The following is a 20,147-nucleotide window of genomic DNA, read 5'->3' as shown; positions in this document are numbered from 1 at the left end:
GTAGCATGGCAGAACAAAGAGGACAGACCGACATGTGAGCCGAAGTGTGATATAAAATGAAGTGTGCCCTGACATTCGCCGAAATTGCATTTCTCTGTTGTGGCGCGCTACCGGAGGTACTGCACTATCTGTGTGTACAGATATCATTCTGGACTTATTCTGTCGTACACTACTATCTGTAACACGAGATAAGGCTGGCTGTTTGTGGAGTTCCTGTATACATGCCTCGATTTTTTTGGAATAACAGTACAGTTTAACATGCACGTACACTGAAAAACTGAGCCGGCACCATAGTAGATTGAAAAATAAAACATGACATCGTTAATCACCCTACTGGTCTATTGTAGGCGAAACACTACAGAGTACTGTAAAGCATGTTACAAAAATATTATGAAAATCTGATCGCTTGCTTACACGCAGACACGCAAAATGGTCAGCCGGGCCGATCTCTAGTTACAGCACAGTCAGTAAAGAGCTAAAGCTTACAGTACTCTGTTTCACTGTACTCTGTGTCAATTACTTCAAGAATTCATATCTCGCCGCCCAGTTAGCATATACTGTAGCATAGCATATACTGTAGCATAGCATAATTATACTGTTAGCCATACTGTACTCAGTACTGACCCTGCGCTCGGGAAAGTTTCAGCTGTATAGCCACGTTGTACGTTGTATGATGCTGATTACGATCGCGTTCAAGCTCACATACACGGCCTGCATCCACATACAGATGGCTAATTACAGGCTAAATATCCGCTGAACGCAATCGGCTCTACTTTCTCCTGGCTGCAGTACAGTACTGCTCGTACTGCACAAAATTTCTCCGAGTGGAGGGTGTCAGTACAGTACTCTTTTTACCACAGATAGAGCACAGTGACCACACTGATGTAACTGTTAGCTTTGAGAAAATGGCAAACCTTTGAGGAAAAACCGAAAAAAGGGATACAGGATACTTATATACCCTTAAAGATTTGTTTCAGTCATATTGCACTGCGGATTCAGCAAAGGAAAATATGACCGAAACAAATCTTTAAGAGTGCTGATCTGTAAGACAAGTAATGCCATGCTGATGATTCGCTGAAGGAATTCTGATATGGATTAAAAGTAACGGCCGTTTGTGTTTTGTATTTGCGAAAGCCGCGCGAAATATAGGATTTTACTGGATTCTTTAGAGTCTGATACCCAACATTAACAAGTAAGCACTTATACGTTCTGTATTGTCGAGTATATATTGCACATTGAGTGTATAGCAGAGCATCCGTCTTTCGACCATATAAATCATCAAGCGGAAATGCCAATACTCCTTTTTACGAGTTTTTCGAGCGCGAAAATAACTTTCCTGTTTTGACCAGAAAATTCCCTTCCTTAAGTGAGCCAGACCTTGCTCGCACGGTAAGTACCAGCTGCTACGATCCCCAGACCCGTCTGGCAATACGATGCTACTTGGCGCTGACGTGGCGGACAGTGCTGAAACACTCGGTTTCTGGGCGCAATGGATTGAACAGTGATGCAAACACAAGACGATTTAAACAAGCTTCTACAGCAATACCTGTGAGGCTGTGACGGTCATGGCTGTCCGGAAGAAACACTATGGGACGGCTAGTGCTGCTGCCATTAATACTGTACAGAGTACATGTGTTGTTACTGCGGTAAACGCCGGAAACTTGGTCAAATTATCTGAAGAGCAAGTACCACTTCACCGCTGATTTTTGATATTGCACATCGATCACTGCTCCGAGCGCCTATGGGCCAGCCAGTATATACAAGCTCTTTCAGATTGATCCAGTAAAGATTTCTCGTAGATGCTACTTGGGCATTCTTTACCACGTTTGCTTTTACATTTACACATAGGGTGTATTGTGTAAATTCAGAAAATTCGGATATTCCGCAAGTTTCTTAGGTTTTCGGTATGTACAAGAGGTGCGTAAGTACTTCAATGGCAAGTGCCTGCCATTGAGTCAAACGGCCCTCGCGCCTCACAATATTTAGCTTGCCTGCAAAGCTCAAACGTGCATTGTTTTCGAACTAGTCAGTAGCGAATTTTCGAAAATTTATAATCTGGCAGTGGCATGGGCCAAACGGACACCTGCTGCAAATTACTTCGATGCCGGACAATTAGGAACGGTCCTCGGTTAAAGTGCAATGCGCCCGTAGAAGAAAAAATTAAGATTTCAAAAATAGACTGTAACAGAATTGCAGCAATCCTTTCCACTGCATACTAATATTGTACAGTACTGCAGTACATGGTACATTCTTATTTTTGTTTGGCCCAGTAAATCGTGACACATATCACACGAAGCTGTTTCAAAACAAACTACATAGGTAGTCCACACTTTTGTAGAAAATCAGAATTTGCTGAACTGATACCCGTGAAATGTGCCCTGATGAGAGGATACTTTTATGCGGTTCGGAAAGGTGGTTGTAACCATTATGCGCTAAGTGTTTTTTTTACATTTATCAGCTACTGCAGCAATTCCGGCTCCCCACCGATTCTGAATCTAGTCAATTTCGAGTTTGGTTGCTAAAGTTAAATTTGACTGCAAACACCTCGGATAGAGTTCGATGGCTGAGCTTACCCGGCATTAAAAAGACAAATAACTGTAGGGAGGAGCGGAAATACTGCACATATGTATGTACAGCATTATGGCCACAACCAGTACAGTTCTTGATGAGTGCCGTCTTAGTTAAGAGTTTGAACGGTTAATCTTTGTTTCTACGGTCTCTCATGCTTCTAGACACATCGGAATATTTTTATGTACGTATGCTGCATTTTTATAAGTGCATACGGTATGCACTTATAAAAATTACGAAATCGAGAATAAGAGGACCGAGTGAGTACTGAAGCGTTCGACTTGCCATGCACGGGTTTGTAACTAACAGCTAACCACGCTGTTGGTAAGCAAACTACTAGCAGGTATTGTGTATGGCTGCGGTTGATTTTTCGAGTTGAAAATTAATTGAGATTCCTTGTCCTAATACGTGACGATCTTAAAATTTAATAATGTGTTAAATTAATTAAGGCAGCCTTATGGACGTTGTGTGCGTTCCTGTTCATGACCTTTCCTTTATTTGAGCAATACCACAGCGCGTCGTGTTGGCTGTGAGGTTCGCTGAATAAGCAGCCCTCTTTGTGCACTTTCTGTGTGAGCGCTTTAGTACAGTCGTCAATACAATCATATTACCGAGTCAGTCTGGCTCCTTCTACGGCGGAATCTAGTTTACGGTTTACTTAAAAGCTGCGATGGATAACACCACTTCGCTTAACAATCTAAACGGAACTTTGCAGCTCCCGGATTATAAGCCAGATGACGATAAGCAGGATAACACAGATAATAATGTATACTACATAACTGTAACCGTTTTCTCAGCAGCATCAGTTATCCTGGCCGGCTTACGTATTTCCACGATTTTTGTTGTCAAAATGTTGGCGCGGGTTGCCTTGCGGGAGCGGAACACAGAAATTGGTGGAATGGTTCCCTAAATTTATTAAAAAGGTACTGCGAAAAATATATCTTTCAAATTGTTTAAATGTAAACGTTACGGCATAACAGCCCCGTGTTCTTGAAGATTTTTAATCCCCTATGATTTTTTAAGGGAATACTGGCTTGGTTCCATCTGGACTACGCTCCATGCGTGGCCAAACTACCAGGAACTAGTATTTTTGAGCCGACCTGCCCCAACCTTGTGCTGTATCATCTTCCTCTGCCGACAGATATCGCCCGCTTTGGATATGTTGGCTTCGAACTAATTGGTTGGACTAATTGGATATGTTGGCTTCGAAACAAGCCGGATCCAGACCCAGTAGACGTGTGAACGGATTGCGCAGCCGCTCACCAGGTGATCAAGCAACTGTACATCTTTTTTCTCTAGACAGACTTGTCTAGAGATCTTGTTTTTTTCTTGCGATTCACTTAATTTTTGGTTAAGCCTTTTCGAGCAAATTTGTAGCCCTGCCATTTCTGGTTCAAACCAGATTGGCAGGGACAAACCATCTCACGGAATTGTTCGCCACGAGCTCATCGTTACTGGAGCGCCTCATTTACTGTCTTCCAGCACATTTCTCCATTCCTTGATACTCCTTACTGCTCTTACTCATAACTGTTGATCTGATGTCGCCCTGCTTCCCTGTCGGTTATATGGAGCACTGCGGGGTCTGGAGTTGTGGCCGCGGGGAGAACCTAGCTGGCCTCGGGGGCGGACTGCGGGGGATTTCTGGGCGCTGTGCTCGATGTGATCTGGGGTTAGTAATTCAACGCTCTGCGTTTCGACCATTAACCAGTGACCTAGCTAGTGCAGTGCTTTGGCGTTCCGTGTGGACTTTCTTCGTGTCTGGTGGGGGTGGGAACCGTGGATATGGACTCTGGAACCCTGGTGGACCCTACCATTTTCATCGCTTCTTCGCTCATTTCATTCAACTGTCTGTGGCCATCTTCGCGAATCTCCTGGCTGGTGAATCTTCCGAGCTCTGTGTACTGGCGAATGGGACGTGGAGGTTTGGAGTTGGACTTTCTGCTTGTTGCGCACGATGTGATCTGGGGTTATTAATTCAACGCATTGCGTTTCGACCGCTAACCAGTGACCTAGTTTGTGTGACATGTGGAGGCTCTTTCTTTTAGACTTCTGCTCATCTCGTTTGTCAAGTTTTCAGGATTGGTAGATTTGCTGTGTGCGGATTTTTTGTTCGAAACTTGTATTCCACGTGATTAATCATTAAATGCGTTGAAAACTGTACATCTTCTTAACCGAGAATTGTGATCCGTCAAAATCCGGAAACAACCAGGTTTCCTTCTAGGTTCCACAGCCCAAATGTTATATTTTCATTTGTTTCTGGCTCGATGCAGCGGAATAAATAAACATAAAAAAGTCAGGCTTAACCTTTTTTTTTTAAAAATACGCTTGTGACTAGTACGTTCGATGAAAGTTCATATTATTATTGAAAGCGATGTTGTTATTGCACCCATGCACTTGTTATTCTCGAAGATTTTCTAATAACGCTACAAGAGCCGCTTAAATCGATGCCGCCTCTTTTAATCTATATTAAGGATGTATCTGTACGTCCACGGTTCGTACATTTGTTAGTAACTGCAGTACAGTGGTTGATGATAGGTAAAAAATGGGGTTTTTCTTATTTGTTTCCATCGAACTACGGTAAATACAAATTAAACATGAATCCTAAAGAATCTTGAACATTTTTTACAGCTCTTGCTTTAAAACGATGCATTCTTATAAGGAAATCGGCACGGTGCATAGCGTCCCTGCAAAATGGTATACATACAGCTAAAGCCTAAAACTTTCGCTTGCGCGCACTCCGAATCACTTTTTTGTAATACTTTATGTCATTCTAAAGCTGAATGATTTGCCTACATTGTTCTGAAAACCGTTTGCGCGCGCAACATCCGGTTGCCGAGTTATGGTGAAACAAAATGGGCAAAAAGTTTAAATGCATTGTCGTGTACCAAAAGTCTGGTTATTACCCGATCTTCTTGAAACTTTGCTATAAAAGACACATCACCATAAGATCGAAAGTGAACCAATTTCAGGTTTATAGCACTTCCCCATATTTTTAAAACGAATTTTAAAATTTTTGAAATTCATTTTAAAATTGGAAAAAAATGCTGTGAATCTGATATTTGTTCAGTTTAGACTTTACGGCAATGCGTCTTTTATAGCAAAGTTTCAAGAAGATCGGGTGATAACCAGACTTTTGGTACACGACAATGCATTTAAACTTTTTCCCCATTTTGTTTCACCATATGTCAGCAACCGGATGTTGCGCGCGCAAACGGTTTTCAGAACAATGTAAACAAATTATTTGCTTTAGAATAACGTTACGGTGGTTAGTTTGTTGGTGTGATTGTGCCGCTGTAGTCAGAATGGAAATAGAATGCAACGGCGCGTGCGCTTGTTTTTTTGATTGCTCAGATGTATTACAAAAAGTATTACAAAAAAGTGATTCGGAGTGCGCGCAAGGGAAAGTTTTAATGTGTGTATACCATTTTGGACGCTTTGTACCGGGCCATTTTCCGTATAAGTATCATGGGTAGGTCAAACACTCCGTTTTCGCTGACAATTGCATAAACATAATTACTGAAATACGTACCGGGACTTACTGAATAACTTTTAATAAGTTGTACCAGAGCATTTGAATGCGGCACATATTATTATGTAAATCCGAAATTCAAATCAACGAAATACGTGTTCATTCATTTGCTTTCCTTATCCTCAACGAATGCACTTTTCAATATTGACATAATCATAATTGACATAATAATAAAAGGAACAGTGTATCGTTTTTGCCAGCCAAAAAAAAGCACATCTGAGCAATCAAAAAAACAAGCGCACGCGCCGTTGCATTCTATTTCCATTCTGACTACAGCAGCACAATCACACCAACAAACTAACCACCGTAACGCGCAGCAACAGAAAAAATAAGGGAAAAGCTTCATCGATAAAGAGATAAAAACAAAAAACCTCATTTCTCCGCCCTTCTTCTGCCATTCCAATCACAAACATAACGACAAGATACCGACAATTGGCACACATCCTCAAAAATAACGCAAAATAATCCAAAACAATACAAAAAAAAAGAAACGCTGAAAAAATAATGATTCCGGAAGTGAGAGCCAAGAAGAAAAAACATGACTGGGAAGACGCCCGACTATATGAGAGGAGTTGTACAGTATGCACTTTGTTTCCGGCAAGCAGACACCTGCAAACGGAAATTTATCAGAAAATAAATTTCTGGTGAATAAAATTATTAAATGCTGATAAAAAAAATTATTAATTAAATTAAATGCCGTAAGCGAATAAATTACAGCGAAAATGGCGCTTACCGAAACTGAAAGAAACATCCGTCGATTCACGTCATACTCAACAGGATATCTTGGTAGATTTTGTTCCGCTGCAGCTGCAAAGAAATCAGGGCGATAAAGCAATTATATTAGACTAACAAAGCAATTCGATCTAAAGTGAATTAAAAATTAGCTGAAATTTTTCAAAATAAAATAATTGAACTTACTTAGTTATTAATATTCTTAATTAATATTTTAAATCAATATCTTAGTATTCCAAATATTCTTAATTATAATACGTAATCGAGCATACTGGAACTGCGCGTGCACTATGCGTAGTGCAATGGCTGGTCAACATCTTTATTTTGACGATTCTCATGTGTATGAGTGAGTTATGACGCATTAACAAAGCAAAACAAATGACAAAATTCTTATCGAAATAGAGATTTCACATTGCAAAGTTGCGCTTTTCAAATTGACAATTTTTTAAAAAATTTACTGGGCCTAAAAAATTTACTGCGTACCTCGCGCTGGTAGTGGGTGAGCTGTTCGGACATGGCGATGGCCTCGGAGCTGCTCTCCGGCTGGCGCACATTCAGCGCCTCCACTTCGCGCAGCAGCCGCTCATCACACTTCCGCAGCTCCTCAATCTGCTCATCCTGCACAAACACACACAAATATCAAGATAAAAACCGCATTAATTTCGTAAACGCGAGAAAACGAATCCATCGACTAAACCAGCTGAGTCAGCCATAGCAATTCATATTTATCCATTAAATAACAGAAACCAGCGCTGTAAAAGCCGAAAAAATATAATAACTGATAAAACCCAATAATTCTATGTACCGCAAATTGCAAAAAAGCCGAATATGTACATTCAACACAACGAGCTTTACGCAAGCAATTTTGCTAGCATTTCCTCGGTATTCTTGTATGCCGTACAATTTGTGCAGATCGCAGAGCTGTGTGTTACCCAACACCGCAAGCGGCAAGAATAATATTATTATCATGGGTGACTGCGTAGTGAAGCGGCATAATCAGATATTCTGACCTCCAAAATCTGAAATATTATTCCGAATATTGGAGAATAAAAACGAATTCGCTTGAACGAACAATTTTTTCTAAATCATCAACCCCCTAGAGCAATCCACCTTGAAAATCTCTACAGTTTTTGTTAGAGAATTCTTATTAATAAAATATAAAACATCAGCCGAAACTCCTCATCTTTAACAAAATTTCAAATTTTTATCAGAAAACTAACAACAATAAAAATCACACATACGCCGTCATTTCTGAAGGGTAATTTTGACAAAAAAAAGCCATAATTGGACTTACAACAGAGAGGAGGCTCTTGCCGGTGGGATAGAGTGGGCGCATGGTGCTCATGCGGCGTGTGTGGTGCGCCAGGGTCTGCGAGCCGACGGGGAGGGCCACGGGGGCGGAGAAGACGGCGGCGGTGCGGTTGACGGCGTCCAGCCAGCGCTGCAGCTCCGGCTCGTTGGCCGCCTGCAGCAGACACACCGACTGGTCCACGCCGTACAGCCGCAGCACGTTGCGCCGCTTCCGGTAGTCCGTGGCGGGGAGGGCGTACCCGTGGTGCAGGGGAACGCGGAGGACCGGCGATTCGGCGCCCTGCTTCTACAAACGGCGTATTTGCTTAATTTTAATCGCACTTCATCATCATATTTGAAAATGTACGAAAATATGCAAGACTTTCACACTGGTTCTCGATTTTTCTGCAATTCTTCGAAAATTCCCATTGCGGTTTTCAAATTAGTCTTTAAATCATCGTGATTTCGTAGTGTAATGGCTACAAGACCCGGAACTGGAGCAGCCAACCACGCAATCTTCACGTAACACACGATAGCGGTTTTCTAGAGTACCATTTCCTTTTTTACCCTGTACAATAATCGTTAACAAAACAGACACGCAGTGATGGTTGGCAGGGTGTAACCAGCAGCGCCAACGCAGAACGTCAAAAACCCTAAATTTCATCCGCTGTAAATTAGCAAAAGTTTTAACCTACCTCACAAGCGCTCGTTTACACAGGCTCGACGGTACAGTCAGCAAGTAAGGACCAGCGTTCACGAAATCAATTTGAAGAATAAAAATCAATGAATAACAAAAAAAGATTAACTACTGTAAAATCATTACATAACGATGTTAGAAAAATTACTGGAGGTATTACCTTGAAGAATTCCAGCGACAGATCATTGATGACAACGTAGAATTTGCTCCAGCCCCGTTTCCCGAAGCGCGTGGCCTTCCCGCCGGGCTCGTAGCAGGACTTCCGGTACAGGAGGCCTTCGTAGGCGATCACCGGCGCCGCTTCCGCCGCTGTGTGCCCATTTCGCTCTACACACAGAAAAAAACTGATTCAGCCGGGAAAATCGATTAGCAAAATCATGAATTTCGATTTTTTATCCTGTTTATGATTTTCCTGTTTTCTTTTCCATTTTCTTCAGCACGCAACCAGATAATATGCAGCGTTATAATTTCAGAAAATATGCAGCGCTATTTTCTTCGTGAAATTTTTAAATTATTATTTATTTCTATTACGGTTAACATTAATTATACCAATGAAGTATTTTATTATATTGATGAAATATTGTTTATTTAATGAAAACAGGAAAAAAATGATAAAATTTCCGCAACGTACCGGGTGCCTGGAAATGGGTGCCGGGCGGCAGAGGCAGCGGCTGGTTTTCATAGCATAGTACAGTCGTTGCAGTTCGTCGTCGGGGACATCGCGACAGACCGGTAGCTGGCGGATGTTGGCCAGGAAGCGGCTGCAGTTCATGGACTGCGCCGGCCGGTGCTCGCTGTGCAGGTCGCTGTTGAGGATCAGCATCCCGCTCACCACCGCGTTCGCCGAGTCTGCACACCCATCCACACCACTTATCACCGCAACAGTTAATACGTCACCAAGATTTTTTGTAGTAGTACAGCATTAACAAGAACAATGTACAAAGCTTAAACTGGCTTGTCCTAGCATGAATAACGAATTCACTGAAGGAAGTGCAGTTTTCAATAAAATCCAGTGTCAAGCGCTATGCAGACTTTCAATAATATTCGTTCACAACCGCTAAAAATGTCAAAAAAATGTTGAAAATAAAACCTCATCCCCATAACTCAAACCACGATCATTTCCAACGGTAATGTAAGTACATAAGACTTTATTTGCTAAATAAATGGTCTAATGGGATGGGCATTAAGCCATTTTACTACGATACGTCCCATCAAACGAGCTAAACGAGCTGAATACTGTCAGGTGAAAAAACATAATAAAGCGACCTTTTTTAAAAATCTTAATTATTTTTTAAAGTAACACAAGTGAATAAGTAAACCGATTTTTTTCGGACAGAAAGCAACGGCGCCCGCCGCAAAAAACCGCAAAAATTCGCTCAAAAATCAGCTGCTCTCTTTTTCCACAAAATCAATTGTCAAAGTCAAACAGAAATTATCCACCGCGAATCAATACTGACCTCGATTATACACTGCCTCCGGATTGCACTCCACGTAGCGCATGGCGAAGAGATCCACCACGCGCTGACGGGCCTGCGTCTCGCCGGTGAGTTTGACCTGGGACAGGAAGACGCGCAGCGCCTGGTCAATGCCCATCCCGTCCAGCGGGAACACCTCCATGCAGGCCCGCGCCGACTCCGGGTGGACGAAGTTGCCCTGCGCGTCCACCGCGGGCGGGACATCTTCCGACTGCATCATGCTCGGCTGCAGCTGCACGTCGTCGGCGTCCACCGGAACCTCAATCTGCACTGATTCGTCGACAAACTCGTCGTTGGTTTCGACGGGAATATTATCATCCGCCGCGGGGGCTGGCTCCGCGATGGGTGGACTGTCGACCACTGTGCAATGTTATTTAATTGTCAGTCGGCCTGGATTTTTTCCAAACGCTGTTTATTGATTTTTTTACAGAGATATTCGATTGTTTCTTGCAACAGTGATTTTACTGCAATTTATCTAGTCAATATCAGCAACGCATAGTCAGAGGGAAAATTGGGAGAAATTTTTATCACGAGAATATAACTGACTAGGCCAAACCAATCCAAAACATTAATTAATCTGCGATAAATTCACTAACGAAGCTATCGTAAAATACTAAAATGCAAGTTTAAATGCTGATTCAAAACAAAAAAATTTTTCCACAGCAGTCTACAGAGGAAGAAAAACAGCAGCAGGAATTTTCACAACAGTCATTTTACAAGATTGTATTCGCTAGAATAGCTGGCGACTACAGTAGCCCATATTCAGCCATTTCACTACGACATCTGTTGCATTACTAACATTAAAATACTTTCGTCATAATAACGAAGGATAAAAGCAGCAAGTTCAATTTGCTAAAAACAAAATCTGCTGAAAATCTGTACACGCCAAATCTACACACGCCAATTAATTCAACAAAATTAAATCACGATAATTCAAATAAACAAACAAGAATTAAACGGCGAAAAATTAAATTTAAAATTCATCAAGAACGCATACTCGCGTAAAACCTAATTCATTTCCCTGGGATCAAACGCAATGCCTCATAAAATGAATTACCGGTTTGAGGGTACGGAAAATAATTGATAAACAAACGAGTAAAACAATTAAACCGAAATTAAATAATAAAAACAAATACTGAATTATTTAACAAATCCAATAAATTTACAATTATAAAATTACTTAACCAACCAACTCTTACCGTCAATATCAATGGTCCGTTCCACCAGCCTCCGCTCCCCGCCGTGCCGCGGCGTCCGGGGCGACGGCTGAATAAACGTACTCTGGATCTGCGTGTCGGTCACTTCGGAGATGGTCGTATCAGTAATAATCGTCTCCTCCTTCAAAATCTCCCGGTATCCCCGTCCGAGACGGCGCGGCGACGCCGGAATGCTGGTCACCACGGCGCCCTTGGCCACGGGAGCGTTGATCGTCCACACGGGGCGGTCGTCCAACGACTCGGGGGTCACGGCGCGTTGCGAGGGCGTGGGGACGCGGATCAGGGCCTCGGGACTGCTGGATAAGGTCTGCGGGGGTGTCGGGGGCGGGGGAGTGGCGCTACTGGCGCTGTCCCGCACGTCCACTCCATCCAGAACTGTGAAAAGTAAATCAACCGGGTTTTCCCAAGTGTTCATACGAGAGAACGGCGTCTCCGAGATTCTCCGATTTATCGGGCAGTATTTCGTGCAGTTTCTGTCATACGAATATTTATTTTAATCCCTCCATTTCTATATATGTAGCATAAAACCTGCCAAGTTTATTCTTCACAGCAAAAGAGGTTTCTCTCGCATTATTATTGCTGAAATTACGTTTGAAACGCCGCAGTAGTTAATACGACCAGTCTTATACGTACCGCTATACTGCCACTTCACTACAAAACATTACAACTCTATTTTTTAAGCTAACCAAAACAATTTTCCAGTAGCCTGGTAAGATATCTCCAATGAAAGAAGCTGGCTACTGCAGAGTGAGAAAAATAATAATAACATCAGTAAAACCCAGTCTGGTATTGACGAAAAAAATCAGTGCAGGGAAACTCTCAGACAAATAATACTTTTTCACGCAAACAAAGCTACACCGATACAGTATCATCTAAAAATTCCATGAACTGCCTTATAACTCGAATAATCAGCTAAAATTTTTCTGTTTCGCATTAATTTCTAAGAAATGGCGAACATAATCTAAATTTGCATTATTCTTCTAGAAAAGATTTTATGTTTATCCAAATCATTCCGTCTGACTCGCGTTTGATTTTAAATTCAGTATGAAAGTTCAAAATCGATACACCAGCTGCAGATTTCAATTGTCATAACTTTTCGGCTCTTCAGTGCATGGAAAACCGGCAAACTTTCTCTAACGATGCAGACTGGTTGTGATTATTAGATTAGCATCACAAATCGATGGAATACAGTGTTCAATACACCAGTCATAATCAAACAGCATCGTTCCTAAGCGGTTAGCTGTCGAATTAATCATCCTATCAGAAAACCCACAGCGCAGATCTTAACCCTGCGAACAATACAGCATCATATTCATCCATTTTCAACCAAAAGTACAAATAAGGCAACATTCCCCACAAACCGAACTACGAAAAACACTTACAATAAAAACAATAATATTTTTAATTCTTAAAAGAAAATCGCTTTAACCGCGTTCCAATTGCGTAATCTGTCCAGAAACATCAGCTTACCAGAACGATAATATCAGTAATCCCATTTCCATCATAATAAGCAGAGAATTTCGGCAAAATTTTCAATTAAAATATAAATAAAATTCCAGTAAAAATAACCCGCAAAAAGCGGGATCTTTGCTGTTATTTTCTTCTGCAAAACAACACCCCAACGCGATGTAAGAATAACCCAAAAATAAAAACAGCGCTGGGTTAGGGAGCTGATTAAAAATAGAGCGGCGGTGGCATGCGAATAATGACGCATCGCCTATTGCAATGCAAACACGGCCGCGCCGATAACGACATTACAAACCGCGGCTGAATTTGTGTCAAACCCACAAACTGCTCGGTGTGTGTGTGCGTACGTGCCCAGGAATACAACAAGAACAACGATACAACGCGACAAGTTGTGCGCCGCTACGAACGGATTCCCATGAGCGAAACTGCGGTGAGAACGTGAGAAAACCATCTGGCATCCTGTCTACACATCGCGTGAACCGCCGGATGCGGCACAATACGCAAATAAACAGTCCGTTTCATGGTGCAGTGTCGAACTATAAAAATCGTTTATCCACCGTACGAGCGAGCACATTCTACCTTTCAAAATTCATAACTTTCAAATTGTAATAATGGAAACAATCAGTAATTCATAATTTTAAAAGACGTGTCAGCAAAACTGAAGAATTCCACCGCGATTTGTTTTAAAAATATTACACGCAGGTTTATGCTAGGACATCTAAACGTTTTGTCCTTAAAATTATACAATTTATGGGCGGACACAAGACAAATATTATTATAGCCCCCTATCGTTCAAGCCCCTTTTCTACGAAACCCTGCAGAATTACTGACAAATTCTTGCGAAGTGAAAATCCAGAAATAATCTGTTTTTCCCAATACGTAAATGGCTAAACAAGTGAGTAAAGAAATAATTTATATCCAAATAAATTGGTAAAATAGTCCACGAAAAATTTCCATCCCTAAATAAACGAGTAAAACGGTACCAAAATTATATTTTTTCCAGACAACTGGCAAAAGAGTGCAAAAATAAACTATATTTCCAAATAAATTAATAAAGCAATACAAAAGCAGCTACTATTTCCAAACAAAAATAAGAAAATACAACCAATAGTTTCCGTTTACAAAAAAATCGAAAAAATATGACAAAAATAAGTGCCATCTCTTCACTGACCGGCACTTTCCACGGCGACCTCCGGTGACGCCCCGTCCTTCTCGCACACCACGGTGTTGAGCGTGAACCCGTGCACATCCTGCCCCGAGCACTCGAACACGTTCTGCACGTACTCGCCCTTCATCTCTCCGTCCTCCTCGTTCTCCTTGTCGCCGCCGCCGGGCGATCGGCGCGCCTGTACCGGCGAGCGCAGCACCACGTTGTTGCTGCCATAGATCCGTCCGCCGCCGCCCGCGCCCTTGGATTTCTTCCCGGGCGGAGGTGCCTGCGCCACGTTGGTCTTGGACAGCATCACGTTGCCCGTCATGATGTAGGCTTCGAAGCGCGGCGGAGAGGTCTTCAGGCCGCTCCCGTCGCCACTGCGGGGCTCCGATAAGGACAGCGACTGCGGCGATTCCACCGAGGTCATCGTCGGAGGCTACGGCGGTCAACCTTCTAAATAGACACAAATTAAGAGAAGACAAATCACTGTGAAATGCATAGCCACTAGCCAGCAATTTTGAATACTTCTACAACGAGCGAATAATCAACTAAATAATTCATAAATAAATGGAAACGTTATGATCAGCTAGAAAATTTAATCGGGTTTCTTTCTAACACCACAAACCAGAACCGCGTCGACCAATCTTTTCGTGCACACACTTAAATAGTTATTTAATCCAACGTAAAAACATACTACAAAAAGAATACCACACAATTACAATAAATTAAACCGATAACAAACAAATCGTGCGAAATTGCCATATATAGGCAAATCCATTAAAAGTAACCATATAACGGTCTGAACACAGAACAAGTACTGACGTCAGAAGTTTAAAAGCATTTTCAAAGGGGAAAATTTTTCAGTCGTACTGAATCAAGTCATGTACTCGTATAAATAAAAAAATTAGTGATACCAAAATGCTTTCTAATTTTTAATTCGGCTATCAAGGTTTTTTCTCGTAATAACAAAGACATACTTCCGGATTGCTACCTCACGGTAAAGCCGTTGTACTACGATATAATCACATGTATGCACCTTCAATTCAATCCGCATTACATGCAGAAATGTCTCAAAGCGGAGCGCCGAGCAAGACAACTAAACCGAAACTGTTTGAAAATACATAGTGAATCTTTATATTTATTAATTTTGAATAAATAAAAAAAAGCATGTACCTTTGTAAACATCAAGAAAAATCTTTCAAAAAAGCCTATAAATGTCGACGAATATTGTAAAAATTATAAAAAATATCAACAAAAAAAATTCCCGGCCACATTTTGATTCCGTGGATCATTGTTTTGTTACCAATTTAGTTGTGAATTCCGATGGAAACTTCGCTCGGTCGGCAGTTGGCGGATGACGTCAAGGGTGAAGGAATGTAGATCAGTGTGGCATTTTTTCCTGGCGATGTTCCTTAATTAGGCGCTGTCAAACATAATTGTGTTGATGGAGTGGACACTTGTTCAACATAATCAAGAAAAACTAATTGCAAGCGTACATTCTGAGACTGCCGTTGTCGCCAACAAAACCAACATGGGCAATGTAAACCGTAATCGGTATTGTGCGGTTTATACAACAGCGGCAACTTGGCCGCAGTTTGTGTAAACTCTCATGTAAATCTTTAAACCACACCCGCCCACTGTAACCGTTTCAAAAACAAACCTGCTAATCAAGTGGATCAATTACTTAAATCTGCTACGCAAAAAAAAACAGACCGTGAAAGTTTTTAAAGAAATTACTTAAATACGATAAATTTCAACGAAAAAAAAATTTAAAAATTCCAATTTAACGATTATTCTTCCCAGATTTACCATCAAATCGACAGATTCTTGCAACCTGTTTTAAAAGTTTTACGAGATTTTTTACACAAAAGTCAGAAAAAAATCGCAAATTCCCCGGATACACAATGCTTTACAGTCCTTGACTTAGCATAACAATGCGGCGTTTTTGTCGAGACACAACGTCAACAAGAGGTGATAATAACATGCAACTGTGCAAAGTCACAAAGGTGAGTCAAGGTTCAACACCGGACAAATATGCTAATGAGGGCCTCTATCCAAGGAAACAACAAGCTCCCATAAAACACTACTCGCTGTACTGCTTAAAAAAACGCTGACTGAACAACTGCCTGTTGGCAATAACAAAATGAATAACGAAGCGAGAGAAAATTTATATTTTAAACTAAAACTAATTTTTTAACGCAAAAAAATCTCCTTTCCAAACGCGTTCTTAATTACTTTTGCATAAATAAAAAACTAAAACACATTTTTACATGCAAATTTTATATTTATATATTTTTTAATATCTAAGATATATATCTAATATTTAAAAAATGTTTAACAAACGTATTTTATTGAAAATATCTTTTTTATCGCTTGTTATCTTGTCCGTTAAAAGGCTTCCATTGACACAATTTTTTAAAAATTTCCCATCGAAACCATTCACCCACAACCGCTATACTACTGCGATTCCGCCTCCGTCAGCTTGTAAAAATAAAATATGAAACATGTCTTCCGTCTGACACGTTTTTCAACTTGATGCACTGGTGAGAAAAACATCATCGGACACGCGCAGCAATTGACCAGTTGGAAAAAAGCAGCAAACGGACCGTGTCTTACATAGTACAGTAAGTACGTCCATCCAGTTTCCTAACGGAAAAACGTCGCCATTTCAAGCATACCCAATTACCGGTTCAACTTACAGTCTTCACAGAAAGCACAACAGACTATTTGTCACCGCTATAATCGCTATCAGAATTGTGCACTTTCTTAACAATTCTAACAAGCTGCTGAAGAATTCCACAGCACAATAAAATGAGCCCGAGAAAATTCCGGTGTTTGACAAAAATATGTAAAATCGCATTCAATTTTCAAACAAATAAACATCACCAATGAGAAATCTCTGCAAACCAATTAAACGTTCCAAAGTGCAAAAAGTTCAAATATATTTTTAAAAAATTCAATACTAATTTGAGAAAACTACAGATACATAATATTATAATTGTCATATTAAATTTTCAAAAAATAGAAACTTCCAAAAAGTTTTAAGAAATTAAGCATGCTTATTTAATTTTCAAAAATTTAAGCTTCGAAAAGTTGCAAAACTTTACGCCTGCTTATTTAATCTCCAAAAAATCAAGCATGCTTATTTAATTTCCAAAAATTTAGGCTTGTTTTTCGAAAATTTAAGCTTAATGTATTTTTTCAAATACAGTATTTACATAGCGATCATCAATAGAAAACTGCTGAATATAGCTCATTAACGACCGATTAATTCCTGAATGACACCGCCGCGCTGCGACACAGATCTTCCGCACAAAGGCCACCATTGATAAGCGAACTGGTCATCGCCGATCGATGCCTCAATTAATCAGCAATCGCTACTACACAATACTGCAGCAACACTGCCACTTCCGGCTGCTGTGTGCGAAGTATGGCGCTGTTACTGTGTGGGCGTCCGGAGGCCAAGCAGCCCCACTAGAACCGTGTGTACTCAGTTCACGACATTGAAAAACGCTCAAAACATGAACCCCGCTATCGCTGCGGGCTCATTAGCACGTGAGATAAATTATTCAATGGTACTGATTATTTGTATTAGCGATTAGGAGAATTTTTACAGATGACTTGCGTAATATTAAACATAATCTCCATTTTTCTCACAAATGACAAAATATTACCGCCTGTAAATTTATAAGAGCTTCCGGCTGAATAATTTCTGAGGGGAATTATCAATAAGAATATTTTGTACAAATGCTTTATTTTCGGCCAACTGACATGTGTGAAATATTTGCACAATTTCGTTATCAATGGCTGCGAAAAAGTCAACCAAAAATCACCAATCAAATTATTTATTGCGCATAAAAATCTGCGAAAGCACACAAATTTCAGAATCAACGATTTCGAAATTCTAGAACAACGTAAAAATAATTAACATAATTTTAAAGCCGAAATTATGAGAAAATTTCGCGAAAAATTAAAAATCAAAGGCAGAAATACTGTGCAATAATTAGCAAAAATCCCGCAAAAAATAACGAAGGGAAGTTTTCGAGTGAAAAAATCCATGTTAGTCTCCCGGACCCGATTTCTGTCCCAATTTTTTTTAATTAAATTCGTCCGAACCCGTGCGACAGATAGAAAACAGCCATTCCACGGGGAAAAGTGGGCCAAGCGTGCAGTAATCTGGCGGTAAATGGCGAGCGTAAATTGCCAAACTGACGGAGATTGCGGAATATTTTTAGCCCCGGCTGTTTTAGAACAATTTCATCGCCGACGTATAACCGTAAAAAATGACTGACACATTACCAATTGCACTGCCATGTTTACACTCCCAACATCAATATCTTCGGTCGGACGGCGAACATATGCGCAAACACACTTAGAAAATGCCGATTCAGGAGAACGATCCATTCTTTGGCTTGCTTAGCATAACAACAATTTCATACCAATAACAATCGTGTTCTCTTTTAAAAGGCAGCAAAATTTTTCCAATAAAGAATTAGCGGACAAAGCACGAGAATAATCACTCATGCGCATCCGCAAATCACACAATCTTCAAAACAAACAGAAGTCTCAGATGACTTTTATTGAATTCCAAAAATTCTAGTTAACGGCAACTTTTTTACGATTGAAAATTTATTTAAACGAAAGAGAAATCATTAACAAATCCATGTATCACAGAAAACGACAAATTTTCGCTGAAATTCCAAACTGCACGATTCTCGACATTAATAACTGCAGAAATTCAGACTGCCATAAAAGAAAAAAATGGTTAAAAAGTAATTTTTAACCATTTTAACTTAAAATGCTGGAAAATAAAATTAACGATTATTAAGCTCCTCACACAAATTGCGGGCGTTTGTTATGAAAATTTATAAAAACAAAAGAAAACAATAAACGAAAACCCATCAATGATAAAATCGAAAATAAAACAACAACAAAAATAATTAATAATATTCATAAATATTATTAATTATAAAATCATTTTCTAGGGAACTTTTAACGAATGCGTTCTAAAGCAAATTTTAATTTCCATTTCTTCGCAAGAAAACCTCGTATGAAGGAAAAAAAGAGAATGAAGAGAAATTTGAAGAAAATCGCTAACAGCTGGAATACCACAAAAACAGCTGCGAAAACGATAAATTAATATCACTGCGAGCACGATCTCCTTGGGTATTCCACCGTATTCGAATAAAACCAGTAAGAACTCATAACATTTGATTAGCGATAAAAAACGTTGCTTACCTCGTAATCAGCGGGGGAATGGCTGGTTAAACAAGCAGCTGGCACAATGGCAGACGCAATAAACCCTCGCTGAAACTGCAGACAACATGAACACACGATAGATCAAACTGCAAAGATCGCAGAACACGCCAAGACACGCTGACAATCAGTCTATGACAGCTGCAACATCAGTCCAGCCCCGTTCAAGGTCGGTCTACCATGCTGCCTCTCCCCCCGTTATTTAAACACAAGCAAAAACATGGGATATTAAGGAAAAATAAAAGAAAGGCACGGGAAAAGGGAAGGAAGGGAATCCAAGGTTAAAACATGAAACGGTGGCGGAGTAATCGTGTTGGCTGAGAAATCAGAGTGGGCCCGATTGTTCACCAGACGGATTGTGGGTCAATCGAAGTGAAATCTGCAGATTAGCAGCTGCACAGTTGGTAGTTCCAATTACACTGGTGGGGAGTTCCATTAACAGTACCGCTCTGCGTGCAATGGAATGGCGGCTGTGAAGACTTATAGACGTGTCTCATATGACGCACCATTTCAAAAATTTTGATGTTCGCCGTATGGGCCAACATACACAGACTAAACGCCTCCCGTGGAGGGTAGTAACTCGAGTGACTTCCCTTTGTCCACAATACTTCGACTTGAGTCACTTAACTACGAAATCTGCAGATTTTACAGCACTACCTATAGTTCGCAATTTTTCGCTTTGCAGTTTGCAGATGCTAACAAGGAATTGCCGAACTGAGATTAGTTTATGACTGCGTGGTGTCTGTTTGAACCAATCAAAACC

At 40.6% G+C, this 20,147-nt stretch overlaps 1 protein-coding gene across 1 annotated transcript; it reads right to left on the bottom strand.

Moving 5' to 3' along the window:
* Positions 1-6,180: 6,180 nt before the first annotated feature.
* Positions 6,181-19,726, bottom strand: LOC129592753 (PH and SEC7 domain-containing protein-like). The gene is made up of 11 exons (XM_055488866.1): positions 19,367-19,726; positions 15,432-15,551; positions 14,147-14,581; positions 11,491-11,883; positions 10,274-10,651; positions 9,448-9,665; positions 8,977-9,141; positions 8,124-8,426; positions 7,313-7,447; positions 6,831-6,904; positions 6,181-6,706 (listed from the first exon to the last, which is right to left on the bottom strand). The coding sequence occupies exons 3-10, from the start codon at positions 14,553-14,555 to the stop codon at positions 6,857-6,859; spliced, it is 2,049 nt and encodes a 682-aa protein (XP_055344841.1). The 5' UTR covers positions 14,556-14,581; positions 15,432-15,551; positions 19,367-19,726; the 3' UTR covers positions 6,181-6,706; positions 6,831-6,856.
* Positions 19,727-20,147: the final 421 nt, after the last annotated feature.

Source organism: Paramacrobiotus metropolitanus, unplaced genomic scaffold (genome assembly GCF_019649055.1).
Source record: "Paramacrobiotus metropolitanus isolate TYO unplaced genomic scaffold, Prichtersi_v1.0 Parri_scaffold0000055, whole genome shotgun sequence".
In the NCBI taxonomy this organism is placed as follows: domain Eukaryota; kingdom Metazoa; phylum Tardigrada; class Eutardigrada; order Parachela; family Macrobiotidae; genus Paramacrobiotus; species Paramacrobiotus metropolitanus.
Note: the sequence above shows the minus strand (reverse complement) of the source record. Positions and strands in the feature narration are given on the sequence as shown.

Bases quoted from the DNA above. Each gene is read 5' to 3' on its own strand.
- LOC129592753 (XM_055488866.1), bottom strand. From the start codon at position 14,555: ATGACCTCGGTGGAATCGCCGCAGTCGCTGTCCTTATCGGAGCCCCGC. The intron at 11,884-14,146 runs GTCAGTGAAGAG...TACTTTTCACAG, and splicing joins GGTCGCCGTGGAAAGTGCCG to TTCTGGATGGAGTGGACGTG. The intron at 9,666-10,273 runs GTCAGTATTGAT...ATGGGTGTGCAG, and splicing joins GGAGGCAGTGTATAATCGAG to ACTCGGCGAACGCGGTGGTG.